The sequence below is a fragment of the Lissotriton helveticus genome, chromosome 3_1 (assembly GCF_964261635.1).
Source record: "Lissotriton helveticus chromosome 3_1, aLisHel1.1, whole genome shotgun sequence".
NCBI classification, from domain to species: domain Eukaryota; kingdom Metazoa; phylum Chordata; class Amphibia; order Caudata; family Salamandridae; genus Lissotriton; species Lissotriton helveticus.
This window is the reverse complement of record NC_136061.1, coordinates 1,195,398,468-1,195,418,541: the sequence shown is the minus strand read 5'-3', so window position 1 is coordinate 1,195,418,541 and position 20,074 is coordinate 1,195,398,468. Positions and strand designations below refer to the sequence as shown.

The following is a 20,074-nucleotide window of genomic DNA, read 5'->3' as shown; positions in this document are numbered from 1 at the left end:
GTTTGCGTAGTGTAGGGTCATGCTGGGGGGTAGTGTTTTAGGGTTTTGGGTAGTGTTGTAGTGTTTGCGTAGTGTAGGGTCATGCTGGGGGTAGTGTTTTAGGGTTTTGGGTAGTGTTGTAGTGTTTGCGTAGTGTAGGGTCATGCTGGGGGTAGTGTTTTAGGGTTTAGGGTAGTGTTGTAGTGTTTGCGTAGTGTAGGGTCATGCTGGGGGTAGTGTTTTAGGGTTTAGGGTAGTGTTGTAGTGTTTGCGTAGTGTAGGGTCATGCTGGGGGTAATGTTTTAGGGTTTAGGGTAGTGTTGTAGTGTTTGCGTAGTGTAGGGTCATGCTGGGGGTAGTGTTTTAGGGTTTAGGGTAGTGTTGTAGTGTTTGCGTAGTGTAGGGTCATGCTGGGGGTAGTGTTTTAGGGTTTAGGGTAGTGTTGTAGTGTTTGCGTAGTGTAGGGTCATGCTGGGGTAGTGTTTTAGGGTTTAGGGTAGTGTTGTAGTGTTTGCGTAGTGTAGGGTCATGCTGGGGGTAGTGTTTTAGGGTTTAGGGTTGTGTTGTAGTGTTTGCGTAGTATAGGGTCATGCTGGGGGTAGTGTTTTAGGGTTTAGGGTTGTGTTGTAGTGTTTGCGTAGTGTAGGGTCATGCTGGGGGTAGTGTTTTAGGGTTTAGGGTAGTGTTGTAGTGTTTACGTAGTGTAGGGTCATGCTGGGGTGTAGTGTTTTAGGGTTTTGGGTAGTGTTGTAGTGTTTGCGTAGTGTAGGGTCATGCTGGGGGTAGTGTTTAGGGTTTAGGGTAGTGTTGTAGTGTTTGTGTAGTGTAGGGTCATGCTGGGGGTAGTGTTTTAGGGTTTAGGGTAGTGTTGTACTGTTTGTGTAGTGTAGGGTCATGCTGGGGGTAGTGTTTTAGGGTTTAGGGTAGTTTAGTTGTTTAGTGTATGCTAAAGGCATATTCGTTCTAAAAGTTTTCGTTATTTTAATTTGCGGCCTAATAGTACATGCGGGATTTTTTTTGCGGACTGATGGTATGCGGGATTTCGTCAAATATTCGCTAATCATACTTTCTATGGCAAAATGAACCCCCTCATTTTGTTCATTTTTAAATTAAATGTTTTAAGAGTTACCACTTTATTCCAATCAAGATGGCTTCAGGTGTGCCATACCTTTGTAATAAGTAGGGCTGTTAGCACTCTAGTTGTTCTTTAGAACACTCTGGGACATTCTGTCATTGGGCTATAGTTGGGCTACATCTGGCTGATATTTGGGCTACATTTGTTTTTTTTTGTCTCTGGTGGCCATCTTTGGGCTACATTGGGCTACATTGGGCTACATTGGGCTACATTTGGGCTCCAACATATATATAGCCCAATGTAGCCCAATATATATTTTTCAAAGTTAATTTTCGTAAAAACCACTGGAGCCTATATCTTGAGACATAGCAAAGGCACATCGGGCTACCAGTCCCTACAATTTTGCCAAGTTTGGTGTAAATCCATTCAGCCGTTCAGGCTAAAAGTGAGGCCAACCGCCCTATGGAAAATTGCATGGACAAACACGTTTTGGGACCCCCATTTTTTCTCGGCCCCCCCTTGACGAAACCCCCCCAAATTTTCAGGAGCTGCTCAGAAATAAAATGTTCCATTTTCCTGAAAATTTCAGCCAATTCTGTCCTCAAACGCCAAAGTTATTCGACATAGAATTTTCAAAAATCCCATAGGAAAAAAATCCTAACTATATATACCTACTGGCTATCGCCAGTAGGTAATATATATATATATATATATATATATATATATATATATATATATATATATATATATATATATATATATATATATATATATATATATATTCCACCACGCCACTTCACCAGGCTGCCGAACACTACAGCGGGTGCATCCGTAAAGGTAGGTGAAACCTTCTTGCCTCTCCGCAACTTTCAAACACTCGGAGCACTTCGGGAATCTTTTCAATATGGTTTAATAAGCAAATGCATTTCGGTTTCGTAACCTTCTTCAGTGCCAAAACCGTAAAAGAATATTATGCTCGGCTTCCAGTCATATATATATATATATATAGTTCTTCTGCAATGCTGTTAATAAAGCATCTATACTGAAAACCATTGGATGAGACTTCTTTTGGAGACGAGTGCACGTATTTCGAGCGGTTTGATTGTTCAACCGTGGAACGGTTTATATTCAGGGTCCCTATTTTGCCCTGACAAGCATCGGTGCCATTTTTGGTCTAAATAAATAAATGTAAAATTGGTTTACTTCCCTCCCACTACTCAATAAAAACCTCAAACTTCCCCCAAAAGTAAATACATTATAAATAAAACTATAATACCATTCAAATGTGAATTAAATAAAACAAATAAAATTAACACCAATGGTAAATATAAAAGAGATTTTACAAAGTTTATTATTAAATTCACTTATGAATGAAATAAAAATGAACTAAAATACAACGACTAATGTACATAACAAATAAGCAGTTATGTAAATTACACTATCATCTAACTATTTAATATTTAATTCACATAAAAAATCATTTGGAAAAAGAGTGTAAAATCTTAATACCTTCCCACCCTACTCCCCTCAAAACCCAACAACCTACTATTAAAATATAAATTACTAATTAAACTATACAGAAATAATATATATATATTAAAAATCTCAAAATAAATTGAAATACTTAAAATAACTATTAATCAATAAAAACCTATTTAATTTCCAGTAAAATATTTAATTAACATGAAACAATATTTCATGAAAATCCAATTTTTACTTTAAATAAATTCCCACCCTATTACCCGACATACCCAGCAACACGCTACTAAAATACAAATTATTAATTTCATTGTAAGGAAATGTAAATCACTCATTAGAATTACAAACTGTAGTAAAAAAAACAATTATATTGTTAATACTAACACCTAATATTAATAAAGTATTACATATATTAAAATAATTTAAAAACTATATTGAAAATAACTGTATATTTAAAAACAATATTATATATATAGAAAATGATGTTCGTACGTTCTATATTTTGTTCCACTATATTTTTGTAGTGACAATATTGTGACACAATCTTCATGTCATACAATATTTCTGAAAATTGGGGCGAAAGGTTCCGACACATAATTCAAACAAATTAGGGGATATGGACAAAGCCCTGAAGGATGCCAGTCCTGGGATATACAGTACCAACACACAAATTATTTATGATAACTTAAGCCAAAGTGTTCATAGGACCAGGCAATTGACCTCATTAACACTGATTGAAACTTACATTTTTCCAGAATCCTGAATAAAAAAACAGAGCTCACGAGGTCAAATAGCTTCTCTGTAGCCAACAGAACTATAGCTGGAGGAACACTGTCAGCTGCAGCCAAATCAAATAAACTTTGCTAGTGTGCGTTGGTTGTCAAATTTCGCCCGCGAATAAAACCATTTTGGTTGGAATGGATTTCATATTATTAGCTAAAAGTCTCGTAAAAATGTTATTATTTTATAATAAGTATTAAGGAGTGTTATTGGTCGATAAGAAGGTGGTTCAGTTTCATCTTTCCCCTTCGTTAAAAAATTGATTAACACTCCCTTTTTAAACGAAGGCAGGCTAGATCCCCTGATAAAATAGTTAAACAATATTGTCAAGGGAGCTAATAATACAGTTCAAAACCATTTATAAAATTCACAGCTGAAGCCATCTTCCCCTGGGGTTTTAGATCCTGGCAATTATTTTATAACATTCCTGACTACATCCCCAATAATAGGGCTGACCAGGTGGTCTGCCACTTCAATCTCTAATTATGCTAATAGCACTTCATGTAGAAATTCCTCTATTTGAGCTGCGCCCAAAGCCGAAGATTCCCCCTTATTTAAAATTTGAATTTAAAAAGCATTTATAGAGCGCTCATATACTAGGCAGTTTCTTGGCGCTTAAAAAGCAACAGTGTTAAGAACAGGCAGACAGAAAACAATAAGCTAACAGTTGAATGCTTGCTGGAACAAAAGGGTTTTTAAAGCCCTACGATATTCCATATAGGAGGGCAGAAGTCTTATTGAGGGTGGGAGGGCGTTCCAGAAGGTGGGGGCCAGAACTGAGAATTTCTGACCACCAGCTCTTTTCTTCTTGAAGCGTGGTACTGCCAGCAAGCCCAGGGAGGAGGAGCGAAGAGCTCTCGGCGGGCAGTAATTCGTGACAGCAGAGTTGATAAATGCCGGAGCAGTGCCCGCTCGGGCTTGAAAAGTGAGGCATCCTAATTTAAACAGTGCCCGCTGTTTAATAGGAAGCCAGTGAAGGGCTTTCAAGAGGGGGGTAGAGTGATGTGACTTAGCCAGGCCATAAACCAGGCGAGCTGCCTGGTTCTGGACTAGCTGAAGGCGATGAAAGGCATATGCGGGAGCACCATTATAAACGATGTTCCCGTAATCAATTTTTTACAGAACCATGGCCATTATAATTAGTTTAAGGGCGGAAACAGAAAAAAAACCGGGATATTTTCCTGATGGTCCGTAAAGAAAAAAAGCAAGAGGAGACAACTGAACTAATATGTGAGTGAAGGGTGAGTTGGTGATTAAGAGTAATACCCAGCGTTTTAACTGATAGGGAGGGAGTGGGGGGGCACCCAAGGATGGTGGCCAGAAAAGAGGTGACCAAGGATTACCGATACCGCCCGTCAAAACCAGCTCTGTTTTGTCCGGATTTAACTTAAGATGGTTCATATTCATCCATTCACGGATGAATAGCATCACGGACTGGAAGCCGGTTTGACCTGGCGAGGCCGGGGACAAATCAAAAATAAGTTGGAGGTCGTCGGCATAATTATACACCGCGACCTCCATGTGCTGCAAAGCAAAAATAAGAGGGAAAATATACAAATTAAAAAGTAGAGGGGAAAGGGAAGAGCCCTGAGGAACCCCACAGGTTATTTTACGAGGAGGAGCAGCGAATTCTGCCAGGTGGACAGCCTGAGAGCGATCAGACAGGAAGGACTCCAGCCAGGCCAGGGGGGAGCCCTCAATGCCCGCCGACTTGACACGGCGCAGAAGGATGGAATGGTCCACCGTGTCAAAGGCGGCGGACAGATCTAATAGAACGAGGGCCTGAGGAACGCTGGAGTCCAATCCCTCCCTGAGTCGGTCCAGGACTGAAATGACCACCTTCTCTGTAGAATGACGGGGGCGGAAGCCTGCTTGGCAGGGGGCAAGATACTCGCTGCCCTCGATGAAGGAGCTTAGGACCTGAGTAAGGTGGGACTCAGCAATCTTCCCTAAGAAAGGAAGGAGGGAGATTGGTCGATAGTTAACCGGGGCGCCGGGGTCTGCCCCGGGTTTTTTTTAAATGGGGATGACCGTAGCAGCCTTAAAGGAAAGGGGGACAGTACCCTGTTCAAATGAATTGTTTAACAGGGTAAGGGCAGGGGAAGGACAGTCTAGGAAAATCTGACTTAATATGCGTGCTGGGCAGGTGTCAGCGGGGGAACCAGATTTCACCCGTCTGAGAAGAGGAGGAAGTGAGTCCAGAGTCAGAGGGGGGATAAGGGCTAAAGACTGGCTGTTGGTGGGGATGGGACACTCACAGAAGGAGGATGAGGGAGGGGGGATGTTAGCCTTGATGGTAGCCACTTTTTCTATAAAAAACTCATTAAGAGAGTTACACAAGGTCTGTGAAGGGGGAATTTTTGACTGGGTCCTGTCAGAGGCAGCCAGCTCGTGGACCATCGCGAAGATCTCTCGTGGCTGGTTCTCAGCCGCCATAATGCGTCCAGAGAAGTAATCTTTTTTTGCGGCTAAAATATCTCGCTTATACTCAGAGAGGACTGTGACGTAAAGCTGTCTAACTGAAGGACAGTAAGCACGGCGCCATGCGCGTTCGGCTTGTCGCACTGTAAGTTTCTTAGCTTTTAAGGCTGGACTAAACCACTTATTGGCGTTGTGGACGCGGTTAATAGTTACCCGCTTGAGTGGGGCTATGTGGTCGCAGGTTTTGACAAGCCAATTGTCCAATGTGGTGACCTGGGAATGTAAAGCCAGACCCTCGAGGACTGGGAGGGAGGAGCGGAGTGAACTACACAAGGTGGAGATGTCAACTCGACTCCAATTCTGGGTCCAGATGTTTTTGAGATGACGTGGAGGGGCTGGGGTATTAAGGGCCAACGAAAAGGACAGGAGATGGTGGTCCGACCAGGCACATGGCAGTACCGAGGGCGCCGAGATGGGGATATTGAGGGTCCATATCTGGTCAAGTATATGCCCCTGACTATGTGTGGGAGTGTGAACGTGTTGCGAAAAGTTCAGGCTGAGGAGAAATGCGGTGAAATCTTTAGATATTGCATCCTCAGCAGGGTCGCCGGGCCATAAATTAAAGTCTCCAAGGACTAGCACCGAGGCATTGTTAATGGACAAAGTGCTTAGGAGTTCCTGAAATGTAGTGATAAAGCCAGGGGAAGAATGGGGAGGACGATAGACCAAGACACAGGTAAGAGGGGTTTTAAAAGAAACAGAACGTACCACTAAACAATCTGACGTTGGCAGGATGGGAGAAGCCAGCGTCTGAAATTGTAGCCCCTCACGCGCTATTAGAGCAACTCCACCCCCCATCTTCCCGTTTGGACGGTCAGCGCGGAGGGCAGAATACGAGGGGGGCAGGGCCGCCAGGACATCAGGAAGGGAGTCCTGGCGGTACCAGGTCTCCGTTAGGAAGAGCAGGTCTGGGCTCTCAGTGTCCAGCAAATGAAAGATGTCAGTTTGGTGCCGCACAGCGGACATGGTATTGAGCAAAAAAGCAGAGGTGGCCGGAATAGGGATGGGGGCACGTAGGCTAGGAATGGGCGGTGGAGTGATAAGAGGAATAGGTCTGGGGCAGTGCTGGAAGGGGCTAGGACGGGCGATACCAAGTGCTATGATACAAGTTAGAGTGGCAGGATCAAGTAAATAACCGGTATGTAAGGAGTGTAGTACTTGCGGAGAGTAAGTGAGCCTATGGGCATGATGGTATGGCCCTGGTCCCGACCTGGCGCGGACGGGTGCAGACGGGCAGGACTTTGGCACGACTTCGGCGCGAAGTCGGCGCTCCCGCTGCGCTCGTCCGCTGCGCTTCCGCCATTGCGTCATTAAGTACCAGGAAAGAGAAAAACACTAGCCCGCTGACCTGCCAATCGGCCAGCAGGGCGGAAGTGAGAATGTGGGGGCGGAGAAGGGATTTCGTGCTCACGTGGCCACCGCCGCTGCAAACGGCACAAGCCGTGGCGGATCGGTGCCTGGAGCCTAGGTACAGTAATGTAAAAGAGAAGCGTTGCGCCGAGGAGCGGCGATCAGAGGCAGGTGAGTATTAAATTGTTAGCAAGTCAACAATTTAAGCAAGCAATACAAAAGGCAAAAAGTAAATTCAAAACACAGCGCGATATTTTTTAAAACTTTAAAATTGGGAGCCAGAGAAGAGCATAGCCTCAGCAACCTCTCCTACCAGCTGTTATCCAAAGAGGAATAGTAATGCACGAGGATGTTTCTAATTACGTGACTCCCATTTAGAATAGTGCCTATGTTGAGGTCCCCAATCCGAGTGATCACATTTTGGTGTTATTTTTCTTTTGTCTGCCAAGTCAAAAAGCACCCCATTTTTCCCCCGTCTTCATATACCTGATTGTTAAAAGTGCTGCTATTTAGAAACTCTTTCTTTAAAATAATAAATCCTTAAAGGTGTCCCTCTTGTCCAGCCAATTATGATATTCCTGCTCTGATTGATCTTCCGGAGCCTTATAGTATTTATTTATTTATTTATTTATTGTAGAGTTTTATATAGCGCGAACAAGACCCGTGGGTATCAGAGCGCTTAACATCAAAATAGTTAACACACACAAGTGTTGACATTACAAAGAACAAACAGATATGAGGTATATAATAGCATGAATGTGATTGTGTAAGCAATATAAGTGCAAACAAAGTACATGTGCAAACCACCTTAGGAGGTGGGGTAAGGCTAAGATTAACTCATATGCCATCTGCATCGAAACGTGAGGTAGGCGATGGTCAGGTTTTGGCTTAACAACCAGTTCGGCTTTCCAAGAACAAAACCGTTGTGAGATAGATAATAGTGTGGCTATGAATATGTGAGAACAATATATATATATGAAAACACAGACATCATGCAATTCACATTAATAAGTGGGGTAGGGCTTATATCATATGTCATATGCCCCGACAGGGGTGAGGTAGGAGAGGGTAGGTTTAGACTGTGAGATAAATGAATATTATCACATCGTCCCTCAGGGCAATTAGGTAAGGGTACATCTGCGTCTTATATAAGGCGTCAGTCTTGAGCCAAACAATTAGCTTTCATATTATTCAGGTTGGTGCTTCTCGTTCTGAGAGCAGCCCCAGATCAGCGTCACTATGCAAGATATTTGCTCATCATGTGGCTCTTCACTTCCCGTTTGAATGATGAAATATTGCGAATCTTCCTAATGCTTGGAGGAAGAGAGTTCCAGATTCTAGGGGCAGTTCCAGAGAACGCTCTGTCGTAAGTCTTTTTCTTTCGGAATCTGGCTGGCCGCAATAGCAGTTCAACGGCACTCCGAGCTGGTCTGTCACCTCCAGATATCTTAATTTTCTTGGCTAGATATCTAGGAGTGTTGCAGTGAAGCGCTTTATGGGTGATACATGCTAACTTCATTTGTATTCTGGCTTCATAAGGAAGCCAGTTTAATGCTTTCAAGTGAGGGGATATATGATCAAATTTCCTTGATCCTGTGATCAGTCTTGCCGCTGCGTGGAGGCAGGCTTTTAGCGGAGCTGTTGAGATTTTTGGTAAACCTGCTAAGGTGGAGCAGCCATATTCAATCCTAGAGATAACAAGAGATTGGATTGCTAATCTTAGATCAGTTTCCGAGATGTAGGGTTTCATTTTCCTTAAGTAGTTAAGGTGGAAGCGGGCACTTTTAGCCATTGCATTAATATGAGCTTTCATGTTGAGGTTCTCGTCTAGGGTGATTCCAAGTGATTTCGCTGATTCGACTAGTGTTGGGGTGCATTTTAGTGCAGACACTAGTTTGGTCCATTCCCTTATTTCCGACTGGCACCTAGGTGGTGAAATTAGAAGGAACTCTGTTTTGTGAGCGTTTAGCTTCAAGTGATTGGTGGATAACCATTGCAGTGCCCTTCTCAAGGCCTCGTTCATCCGATCAATGTCTTCAACAGAGGCGACCTTTAAGTAAATTTGCGTATCATCCGCATACATGTGGTAGGATATCTGAGATTCTCGGAGAATTTCTGTGAGTGGTTCGACATACAAATTAAACAGGTCTGGGGAAAGTGTCGATCCTTGTGGGACTCCTATTGAGTTGGGACATGGAGTTGAGGTAGAATGATTGACCAGGAATCTTTGTGTTCTGTTCCGTAAGAAGGAGTCGAACCATTTCAGCACATTTCCAGTTAATCCCATCCTATCTCGAAGTCTAGCCAGTAAGGCTTCGTGATTTACCGTGTCAAATGCAGATGACAGGTCCAGGAGAATCAGCAGGCACGCTCGATTTTGGTCTAGGGCTTGTAGCGCGTCGTCCACAATATGTAGTATAGCCGTTTCCGTGCTATGTCCTGCTCTGAATCCTGATTGGCAGTCATCTAGTAGTGAGAACTCGGAGATGTGTTGGCTTAGCTGCCCCTGCACACATTTCTCAATTAGTTTGGCCAGTAGAGGGATGTTAGTATGCTTTATCAACAGCCAATTGTAGTCAATATTGATCATTTTTGACCTTTTTTCTTCGATACAGCGAGATGGAGATTGCAAGGCCTCGGATTGTGGCCTTACAAGCCTACCATACTACTGCAACAATTTCTGTGTTCTCGTTTATCTTCAGAAAAAAATCAATCTCCGTTAACCAAATCTGAAAATTAGCATCATGGCTTATCAAAATTGTATCCATACTCCATCTCCCCTTTCATTTCAGGTCGTGCAACGGGAATCTTAAACCATCACTGAGGGATCCAAAAATGCCCCTGCATGATATAACTGGAAAATGTTATGGATAGTAAGAGGGGATAGAAATACATCTATCCTTGAAGCTGACCTGTGTCGTTTTGAAAATCAAGAATATACTCTGCCAGTTGAATTGTGTTTTCGCCAAATATCTTGTACTCCTAACCGGGTGCCAAATCAACAACCACCTGCTCCGTCTGCCTCTTATTTTGAGTACTATTAGGAGTTAAGGAATTCATTGAATTAGGGGAGAGGATATAGCCTTACAGCTATAGCGGTCGACGTCGGAGCTGGGGAACCGGGTTCGAATCTTGGCAACAACGCTCAACATCTTGTGATTCTAGGCAAATCACTTAATCTCCCCGTGCATAACAAAAATGAATGTGTCCTTGTGTAACGAAACTGGTTCTGTGTACAGCGCTCTGATACCCGATATCTTCGGGTCTAGTTCACGCTATATAAAACTCTAAAAAAATATATATATTTTAATTTAAGGGGGAGACAAAAATTTGAAATCTGTCCCCACAATAGATCCCAGCCTTATTACATAACTTCCATTGTAGGGAATGGTGATGTTTGCATTAGCATGAAGGGGGCTATAATACTGAGCAGTATTATTTCTTATATTTGAAATAGTGCAGGAACCCTAAAGTCATCTATGTCGACCACCAGGGAAGACGACTACTGTCTGCTTTTTTCCTGACAAACACTTCAGTCCCCACGTGCGAAGCTGTGATCGATGAGAAAAAGCGATCTTTAACCCTAGAGTACTTCAATTTGGTACCTTCCCACTTCCTTATAAAGTGAATCTCTTGTAGAATAATAATTATGGGATTATATTGTTTTAAATTTAAGATGAAAGCATTGCTCTTCCGTCTATTGTTCAGACCCTTAGCGTTATAGCTAACTATGACTAATTCTATTTACTCTTTTTCTTTACCCTCACAAATCTTAACGCTAATACCTGACCACTTACCAGATTTGAAAGGTAAGCACTAAAGGGCCGATTACAATGTCGGGTGAACTTGCATCCGCTCAACACCGTCTCATAAATGGGACCGACCTCCTGATTAGGATGCAATCGAACACTGTCCGGTCACATTCTGACATTTCCCTATGAAAGCAGGTGTTACAGCCGCAAACTGGCCATAGTACATTCTCCCAGAGGGAAATAGGAGGTAGTGTCTATCCCTGCACCCTGTCCCATGGGTGCAGGTATTAACAGGGCGACACCCCCTTGGCCCCCAACCAGAGGCCACGCACACAAGGGGGCCCTGCTAGGGCACCCAAACATGCTTTCTGACAGGGTTTCCAAGTCGGAAAGGCCGGCATGAAAACCCTACTGGAAACTATGCATCGTAATCCCAAGGGCAGAAAGGCCGTCCTTTGGGATTACGGGCCGGCCTCCAACTGGCCAACTGGCTCCTTGAGCCTGTCGAAAGCCAGCCGGAATGACTGGCCAGTTTCAGTTCCAACCGGCTGACTCATAGTCTGCCGGTTGGAATTGAAACTGACGATGGCAGTTTCCGCCCACCATTGTAATAAGCCCCCAAGTACTTAAAGTAACCATACACACATACAATCCAGTGGTCATGTGGTAGAATCACATTTAGCTGCATCCCAGCAGTTTTTCCCCTTACACTGCTCCTCTAAGCCCTGCTGCCACCCCTAAACCGTGTGCCCATATTACCAATACCCCATTCGCCCCCAGCTTCATCTTCACCTGGTGTTTCTAGCCCCCAGAATCCGAGAGCAACCTGCCTTGCTATCTAATTGGTGAATTCTCTTGCACCAGTGGCAGCTCCGGAGCTATACTCACTCGCCCGTGTTCTATTCATCTGAGACAAAACAAATCTGCTTCCGAAGGTTCTGTGAAAATGTGAAATTTCCCCCATCCCCACTAAACCTTCAGTTTGACCGGGTGCAGCAGTTGAGCGCCTATAGTCCCTTCACCTTGTAAGATTCAGATAGATGTTTCAGTTCCCAACAAATTCTAGATGTTTCATACGCAAGATCCAGAAGTCGGTTCCCACCTTAAATGAATTCAGTTAAATTACTTACCTGAGATTTCTTTCCAAATTCAGAAAGCCCGAAAATAAACCAAAGTGGTCCATGGTTTTGCACCTGCCTTAGGTGGCGTTGAAGGAACCTTGTGGGCTCTTGCTGTAGAGATATTCCGAAGATGACCAGACAAAGCCTGTTTTGATAGTATCTTTTACGTTTCTTCAATCAAATCTTTATTTTGCGCAAAGTTCTCTGGGCCTTAATTCTGCCCACCATGATCTGTTCTCCAGGTCCTCCAGCTTATTTTTCACTTGTTGCATTTCTTTATGAAGCTGAGTCATGGTTTGAGAATGAGACTGTTGTACGTCCTCTAAATCCAAGATCCTTTGTTCAGCTTTAACACGTCTAGAGTTCATATCCCATAGGCCTGTTTCAATTAAGACTTGATCATTCTCAATTCTCATGCCATCTCCTTTTCAGCTAAATTCATCTCCTGAATCTGTCAGATGTTGTTTGAGTAGAACGTATAACTCTATATTAGACTCATTCAAGATATCCCAAGATTCATTCTTCTCCTTGTCCATATTGCGTGGATTAGCTCCTGATTTTACAGGGTTACATTCCTCATTTATATTTTCCTGGGTTATAGCCACGGCCTCCTGCTGAGGGCAAATCAACTACACGGATTTGGTAATTTCATTCATAGATGCTGTTAATGCTGCTTTAAGCCTAGGAAGGTTGAGTCCATTTTGACCTCCAGTGCTGCCTTCCATTAAAGGGGATTTATCTTCCTGTGTCATACCTTGATATGGTTTCATCCCCTGCAGCAAATCTGTACCAGGTATTGGGTACTGAGGCAGGCAGGTGGAGCTGCTAGTAGTTTTGTTGGCTGGCACTGGTGGAAGTGATTTTCTAGTGGTAAGATCTACATGAGACTGCTTTTCATTAAGCAGTGGATTGCTTCTGGCACCCTCTTTGCCCTAATTCTCTCTAGCTGGCCCATTCTGCGAGAAGTCAACCAAGTCCATACCCCCAATTATATCAGGGTTCCCAGTGTGCCTGTGTAGCACTCCTGCCTTACCTTCTCCTGCCATAGCAAGATTGGGGATTGGCATCTGTGATAAAAGTGATTTTATTATGTAATATTCCATGCCCTATGGCTTCTGGACAGAAAAAAGTGCGGTAAATAGCCCGCTACCTAACTGTGGTTTCTCTATACAGATGGTCTCTAACCTTCTCCTCACTTTACTGGGCAGCTTCTCAGCTCCCGCTTTAATAAGGTTTGTGTATATTTCCAGTCAGGCCTTCATACCTCGAAGGTCTTCTATCTTTCTCCCAGGGTAGGGATTCATCGGTATCTTTGCTCATAGGACCTACAAACTGCAGTCCAGAAGCTCAAAATTGCAGTAAACAACACCATGTAATAGTACAATAGTTGGTCTTGAATATTTTCCTGATGCTGCACCCAAGCCTACACGTCACAAGCTCTTGTTTGCCTCAGCCTCAGCATTACAAAGCCATACAAACAGCCCAGCCCAGCTGCCGCTACCCTCTGTGTCTTTTCAGGGCTGTTTTTTACATTTACGATTTACCCAGCAGCAATAGACAAATCTGTCCCAGTGGGAGCGTAATCACAGCAGTAAAGGAAAAAAACAAGGCAAAGGGCAGGTTTTTCAGTGCTCCCCCTAATAACTCCAATCCACTTAAAATGAAGTAGAAAGGCAAAGCATGCGAGGCACTCACCTGACTCACGAGTTCTGTGCTGACTGTTGACAGCAATCCCCCATCCACCACTGATTACCCGGAGTCAGAAACTATCCCACTCTTTGACTGAGTGTCTCCTTGGAACTGTTTGCGACTCCGAACCAGACTCCCTTGCATCTGGGGTGGTGGCACCTATGACAGGGTTTTTAGTGAAGCAACATCCAGCGGCCTGCCGGAGCTTCTCCGAGGTCTCTACCTTCAAAACTAGATAGCATTCATTGGCCGCCAACAAAGTCAACTGGAGTAGCATCTTCTCTTGCACTGCTCCAAGCTGCCATGATGGGATCAGGCAATGCACCTGCTGGGCACAATTCCCATCATTCCCAAGACACAATATTTTTCAGCACCCAATAATTCTTATTGTCTTTGGATGCATTTGTGCATCCCAGTAGGTGTGAAGCTGGCAGTTTTTAAGTTTCTTGACACCAGGAATTTCTCTGGAAAAGGGCAAATATTTTTCCATTGGAAGAAAAAGTGCAATTGCAGATATAGAAGGGCATTCCCCCATATGTAGTTGGAGATTGTATTCAATTGTGCATGCAGGAGATGTCTCTGCCTGATCCTACATGGGAATTTTTTAAAGTTCTTCAGGCATATGCCTGCAATGAGCAACTTTTGCAGATTTCAAAGCCTACCCTTGGAACTCTGTTTGAATCCAACAATTCGAAATTTGTCTCCATGAAAGTTTGTGAACCTGTTATTGCAGATTGCCAAATTATCCTGTGAATCAGGTAGTTAGATTTTCAATTTCCAATCACAATGTCGCCCGCTTTAACATTCACCACCTTGAGCATGTTTAACACAGCCTCAAACACAAACTTCACAAAGAGTCCAGGCTTAAGTTGTAAAAAAATAAGTGCCAGGGCCCTTGTAAGGTGGCCACTGCAGCACCCACTGCCCCTACCATTGCCGCCAGTGACAGAACCAACAAAACTACTAACCACAAGTGTGACAATTCAAACTAAACCAGGCCCCCAAATCTATAAGAATGGCTTGGGAGGCAGGTATTAATCATTTTGATTGTATATTGAATTATTGAACAACTTTTGTTCTGTTCATCTCTAATTTAGACAAACAGCGCCACGATGTAGCAGAGTATTCAAGGTGCCAATGTTGACAAATAAGTACCAGTGCCAAGCACCGGGAACCACTGGCTCAAATTAAGCACTGCGAAAGAGTACTCATTTCTGCTCCTTAACTGAGTGAGTACTCTTCCTAGACTACTATGTATTTCGTTTAGCATAACTACTCATATTTTAATGTGTCATCAATTACCATCTGATAAAAATTATGGTTGTATAAAGGTGGCTAGATGACTTTGGTAGTTACGATTGGTTTAGCCACAGAATATAATTTTTGTTTTGCTGATAAATTTAACAACTTTTTGAGAATTTTCTCAAAACATTTGACAAAGCAATGCATGTAGGTTTGATTTTCAACAATGTCCACACATTAGGCCTATGATGTTATAGGAAGTTATAAGAGTGGCCAGTGCCATTCTATAAACTGATCGACTGTGAAAACTAGATAATTGTACTCAGTCTGACGTTATATGAGGCTCACAGACCTCTAAGTGGTCAGCGAACATCATTCTAAAAGAATGTTACCAGAGTGTGTGGGGAGGGGACAAGGAGGGCTGGTGGGAGCTCCTGAGAGATAGAATTGTTTTTGTTGTGCACCTGCATTTCACCACAGTATCTGGGAATGTCCTTTTTTAAGTTTAGAAAGCTTTATTGAATAAAGATATACAACGTAAAACATCATTACAAAAGTAAGTGATACTACTAAGAAACATGAGATATCTGAGAAACAGTACTGATTGAACTACTAACCCCAATAGAGGGGTAAATAACTATACCAATAAACAAAGCTTTTGTGGGTAATTTTTCATAGGAGGGAAGGGGGAAAGAAAGGAAAAGAGGGCAACTTTAAATGCAAATTCAATACCTATAAATAGCTAATAACGAGAAGAGAAAATAAAGAACCATAAAACAAATCAAGGAGTATGTCTAGAGAGATAATCAGTTAAAGGTAGCCATAACAAATCTCTTTTGATTAATAATGGTACAGTTGTAGCATAAGCACGATCAAGTCTGTGGTGATGACATAGCAAATTCCACCAAGAATTATACGCAATTTTTGAGGTACCTTTCCAATTGGTAGTGATTATCTGAAAAGAAATTGCTATGAAAAGGTCAATACATTTACGAACATTGCAATGAACATTTCATATGGGAGAGGAGCCACCGAAAAAAATATGTACAATCTCAAAGGGAATATCAGTAGACAGAATATTATTAAGTGTAGACCAAATGCGGGACCAAAGAGCTTTGACCACTGGGCAATGAAAAAACATATGAAGAATGTCACTATGGTCGCATGGGCAGGACCAACATTTTTTTTAATCTAATAATTTAAATTTATATAGGTCTGAGGGTGTACAAAAAAGCCTGTTGTAAAAAAAATAGAAAGTCTGTGTGGTGCTAGCCAAGCGAGAAACTGTGTGTATTTTAGACCAAATAGAATCCCAAACTGATAGGGAAAATTCTTGGGCTAAGTCAGCTTCTCACAAAAGTTCTAGTTTAGATTTAAGCCGCTCAGTAGGGGAATGAGAGAGAAGCTTATAAATAGCCGAAGCTCTAAAGGGAATAGTAAAGTCTGGTGGGGAAGAAAGGGGAAGTGCATTATTGGAAAAGGGAATGTTCTGAAGGATAGTTGATCTGGGAATGTCCTAAAACGTTATTTCCCTGCTACACGCTGGTATAATATTATCCTATCTCACTAATCTTGCACTGTATCCGCCAGTAGCTAGAGTGACTTTTGTGTCCCCGGGCCCTTGACTAGTCAGAGGTAGAGACTTTGACGCAGTGTCATGCAATAAGAGATTGAAAATACATGCAGGCCATTTCGACGACGGCAGGTGATCCAAAAGTAGAGGTTTGTTCTGTAAAACAAATAATGAATGGCCCTGATGTTCAAGGAGTTTACATGATTAGTTATTTTTCCTCGCCAGGTCCGCCTTGTCTTTTGTGCCAGCCTCAGACCTAAAAATGGGTGTTTGAAAGGTTTGTCCAAAATAGGGTGGGACTTCTAATGCACTGACCCTGGAGCCTTGTGGCAAATGGGCTGCCGGGCAACCGGCTTCTGACAGCGGAGTCAACTGTAGAGTTTTCCACACCTTCAAAAGAGGAATGGACGAACCAAATGACTGGCAAAGTAGGAACTCTACTAGGTTGCAGTGGGGCTTCTGCCCTGCCGAACTTTGATCATAAACTATAAAACATCAGCTGCCAAAATATCAAATATAAGCACTGTAATTATGTTCATGGTCTCCAGACTTCATAAGATGAATGCATGTATCTCACCTTAGAGTTTGCAAAATCTCCAGTTGTGTAGACTTTCTTAGTTATGTGCTGTCATTTTTTTATTTCTTCCAAATCATATTCCAGTTAAAAAGTCTGTTTATCAAAGAAATATTAAAACATCAGTACATAATGCAATAAAATATGAGAAGGTACATAAGGAACAGTATTAATTTAAATAAGTTGTACAAGGAATATAGGAGTAATATATGTCAAGAGATAAAGAGAGCTAGTTTGTACATGTAGAAACTTAGAATAATATAAATATACAATTTGCTTCCAAATCATTTTAACTGTTTTGAGTGTCAACTGCCAGTACAAAGTTGTTTCCTTGAGAAAGTTTCACTATTCCTTCAATTTCAGCAATATCTCTTTCATGTTTAGGCCATGGAGTATGCTAAGAAGATTCCAAAGCCCAAACCTGTGACATCTGTGAAATCACCGGAACAAGGACCCAAAGAAGACAGGGCACTGGTGCACATGAACATCCAGCCCCAAATGACATTGCTCGAAGAACTACAACTCCGGCACGAGCAAGAGAAGCAGGCTGTGGCAGCTTTCAAAGCACTTCATATCGTTTAACATCTGAAATCATGTAGAACTGTCTCAGTTTGGTCGTTTCGTGTGGTGCAGGATTCTCCCAAATTGTTCTTCAAGAGCCAGGATACATGGCAGATCCTCGGGATAAGCAACTATGGACACTATTCAGATTCATTGTATGAAGTTCATTTTAAGTGGAAGGCTTGATTACGTAACATGAACCTTGCTCACCAAGCCCTGCATTGGAAATCACTAAATATAGACTGCCTTTGATAGATCGCCAAAGTCTATTTTATAATGAGATTAGCATATAATTCTATAACTACAGACTGAACATAGACTTCTGAGTTGATCAGGTCTCCAAAGACCTTGCTTAGCGTCTCTTTTCTCTCGATTCTTCATGTGTGCAGATCCCACCCGCCTATCAGATTTGCAAAGTGTTGTGATCCTGTACATGTGATCTGAGCATGCACTTGTTCGGCATAGAGCTTTATCCAGTATGGTATTTCTTTATTTTCTCTTGAAGAATGTAATTACTGAGTAGCGTCCAGTTGATGTGTTCCTTAATCTCCCAAGCCTGACACAAGTGATTGGATAGTGTACATAGTTTTACCCAGTCACCGGATAGGTAATAGTTTTCGTGCAACTTGCTTTGTGATGCAATTGACCCGTTGAATCAAAAAAACGTTATGTATCTTCTTAAAGCATCCTCACTTGGCTTTCCTTGATGATTTTAGAAAGGCTGCTTTATTGTATCTTTCCTGGCTCATTACGAGATGTCTATGATTTTGCACTGACTAGAGCTCTGAGACGCAGAGGACCTTTTACCTGGAAGCACTTGCAAGCAGTTACAGCAAATTCACTGACAAATCAGATTAACCAACAGAAGTTGCACAATATGCTTCACCAGATCCCTGTCTTTGAGAAGTAGAGAAATTATGCTACTTTTGACTTATTGAATGAAGGATTGGGTTTATATCATGCAATACCAAAATAAAATAAAATCCAATATTAGAATCTCTGAATTTGAATAGAAAAAATGAAGACTAAATTAACTCTCTTAGTTTGCAGGCAGTCTCCAATACTAATATTTGTCACTGGCTTCAGGCCTAATCCATATCCTGCTTCAGTGGGTTGTGCCACATGGGCTGCAACTGTCCAGTGAACCTGTGCTTTCAGATCATTGGTGAAATGAGAGTGGAGGAAGGCAACTGCATCTGTGGGGTATATTTAACAATCACAGTTCATGCCAGTTTTAGTGAGCGCATTCTTTCCTTATATGTTTGGCACTTTGCAACACTGATAGATCTCTCCTTGGTCTCGACTCCATGCCCTAAATAGGGCATGGAGTCGGGACCATGGAGGTGTTTACATACTTTAGACTTTCTTTCACTGACTTTAGGCAATCCAGTAGCAGAGCTCAGATTCACCTTTTGTACCACGTAAGTAGTACAGAATAGTCTTATTTCAAATATATCTGTAAAAAGAAGAAAGCTATTCCTGTAAACAGTGCTATATCGTGCACAGTTCACACTAGCTTGATTTAAGTTTGGCTGGTAACAGGAGGGAGCACTAAATCCAGTGGAGTTGGCTTTGGCTTCATTGCATTTCAATGTCTATTTTCTAAATATCTCTAAAATCTGGCATGGGTGTTGCCAACATACATGATTTTGGCGGGAATCTACCCTTGCACCTTTCATGTAGGGTTTCTGGGGAACGTCCTTCAGGATGAAGCCAGAATCACACTGTGCCTTCACAGTGCCGGCAACAGAACAAATGTATCTTTAGCACACAATGGTTCTGTACACAAGTCCTTACAACGACTTGCTTTATGGGGGAGCAATAGTGAAGTGGTGTTGGAATTAAAGTCCAACACCTTCCCTACTGTTGCGCAGACTGGAGTTGGAATAGGAAATTAAACTGTTTTAATATCCAGCACCGTCCCTAAGGCAAGTCGTTAAAACTACTTACGTTGAGAACAAATGTGTGCTAAAGACACATTCAAGTGACGGAGTTCCTAAGGCATGCGTGAAAACCGTATGCGGAATTCCATCATACATTCAGGTTTCCACCAATATGGTATCCCAAGAGTGGAGGAAATGCCACTGGTGAATTCTCTGTTAGATTTTACTGTTCTTCCAGAAATCTGTTAAATTTTCCTTTGACACAAGGCTCTATATTGCCCTTATGTTCAGTCCTGTATGAGCATCAAGAGGCAGTAAATAAAATGTATACATTGAAAAGAACAACTTTGAGAAAGACAGCGTACTACAAGTGTCTGTGAAGTAATAGACACTAAACTCCATCACTGAGGTGTCCAAAATGTGTCCAAGAGGGCTGGATCCAATCCAGATTTACATGATAGCTGTATATCACACATTTAGATAAAGTGAATGTACCTTGAACTAATTTAAATTGGGGTAATCTTGAAAATCTGAC

The 20,074-nt window shown here is 42.3% G+C and overlaps 1 protein-coding gene across 1 annotated transcript in view; it reads left to right on the top strand.

Annotated features, from left to right (window-relative positions):
• JHY (junctional cadherin complex regulator) overlaps positions 1-17,805 on the top strand; it is a 443,466-nt gene extending 425,661 nt beyond the window's left edge. Inside the window, exon 9 of the mRNA XM_078681831.1 lies at positions 17,480-17,805. Coding sequence (XP_078537957.1) covers positions 17,480-17,677 — 198 coding nt within the window. The 3' untranslated portion in view covers positions 17,678-17,805. The remainder of the gene's footprint in view (positions 1-17,479) is intronic.
• The last annotated feature ends 2,269 nt before the right edge of the window (positions 17,806-20,074 follow it).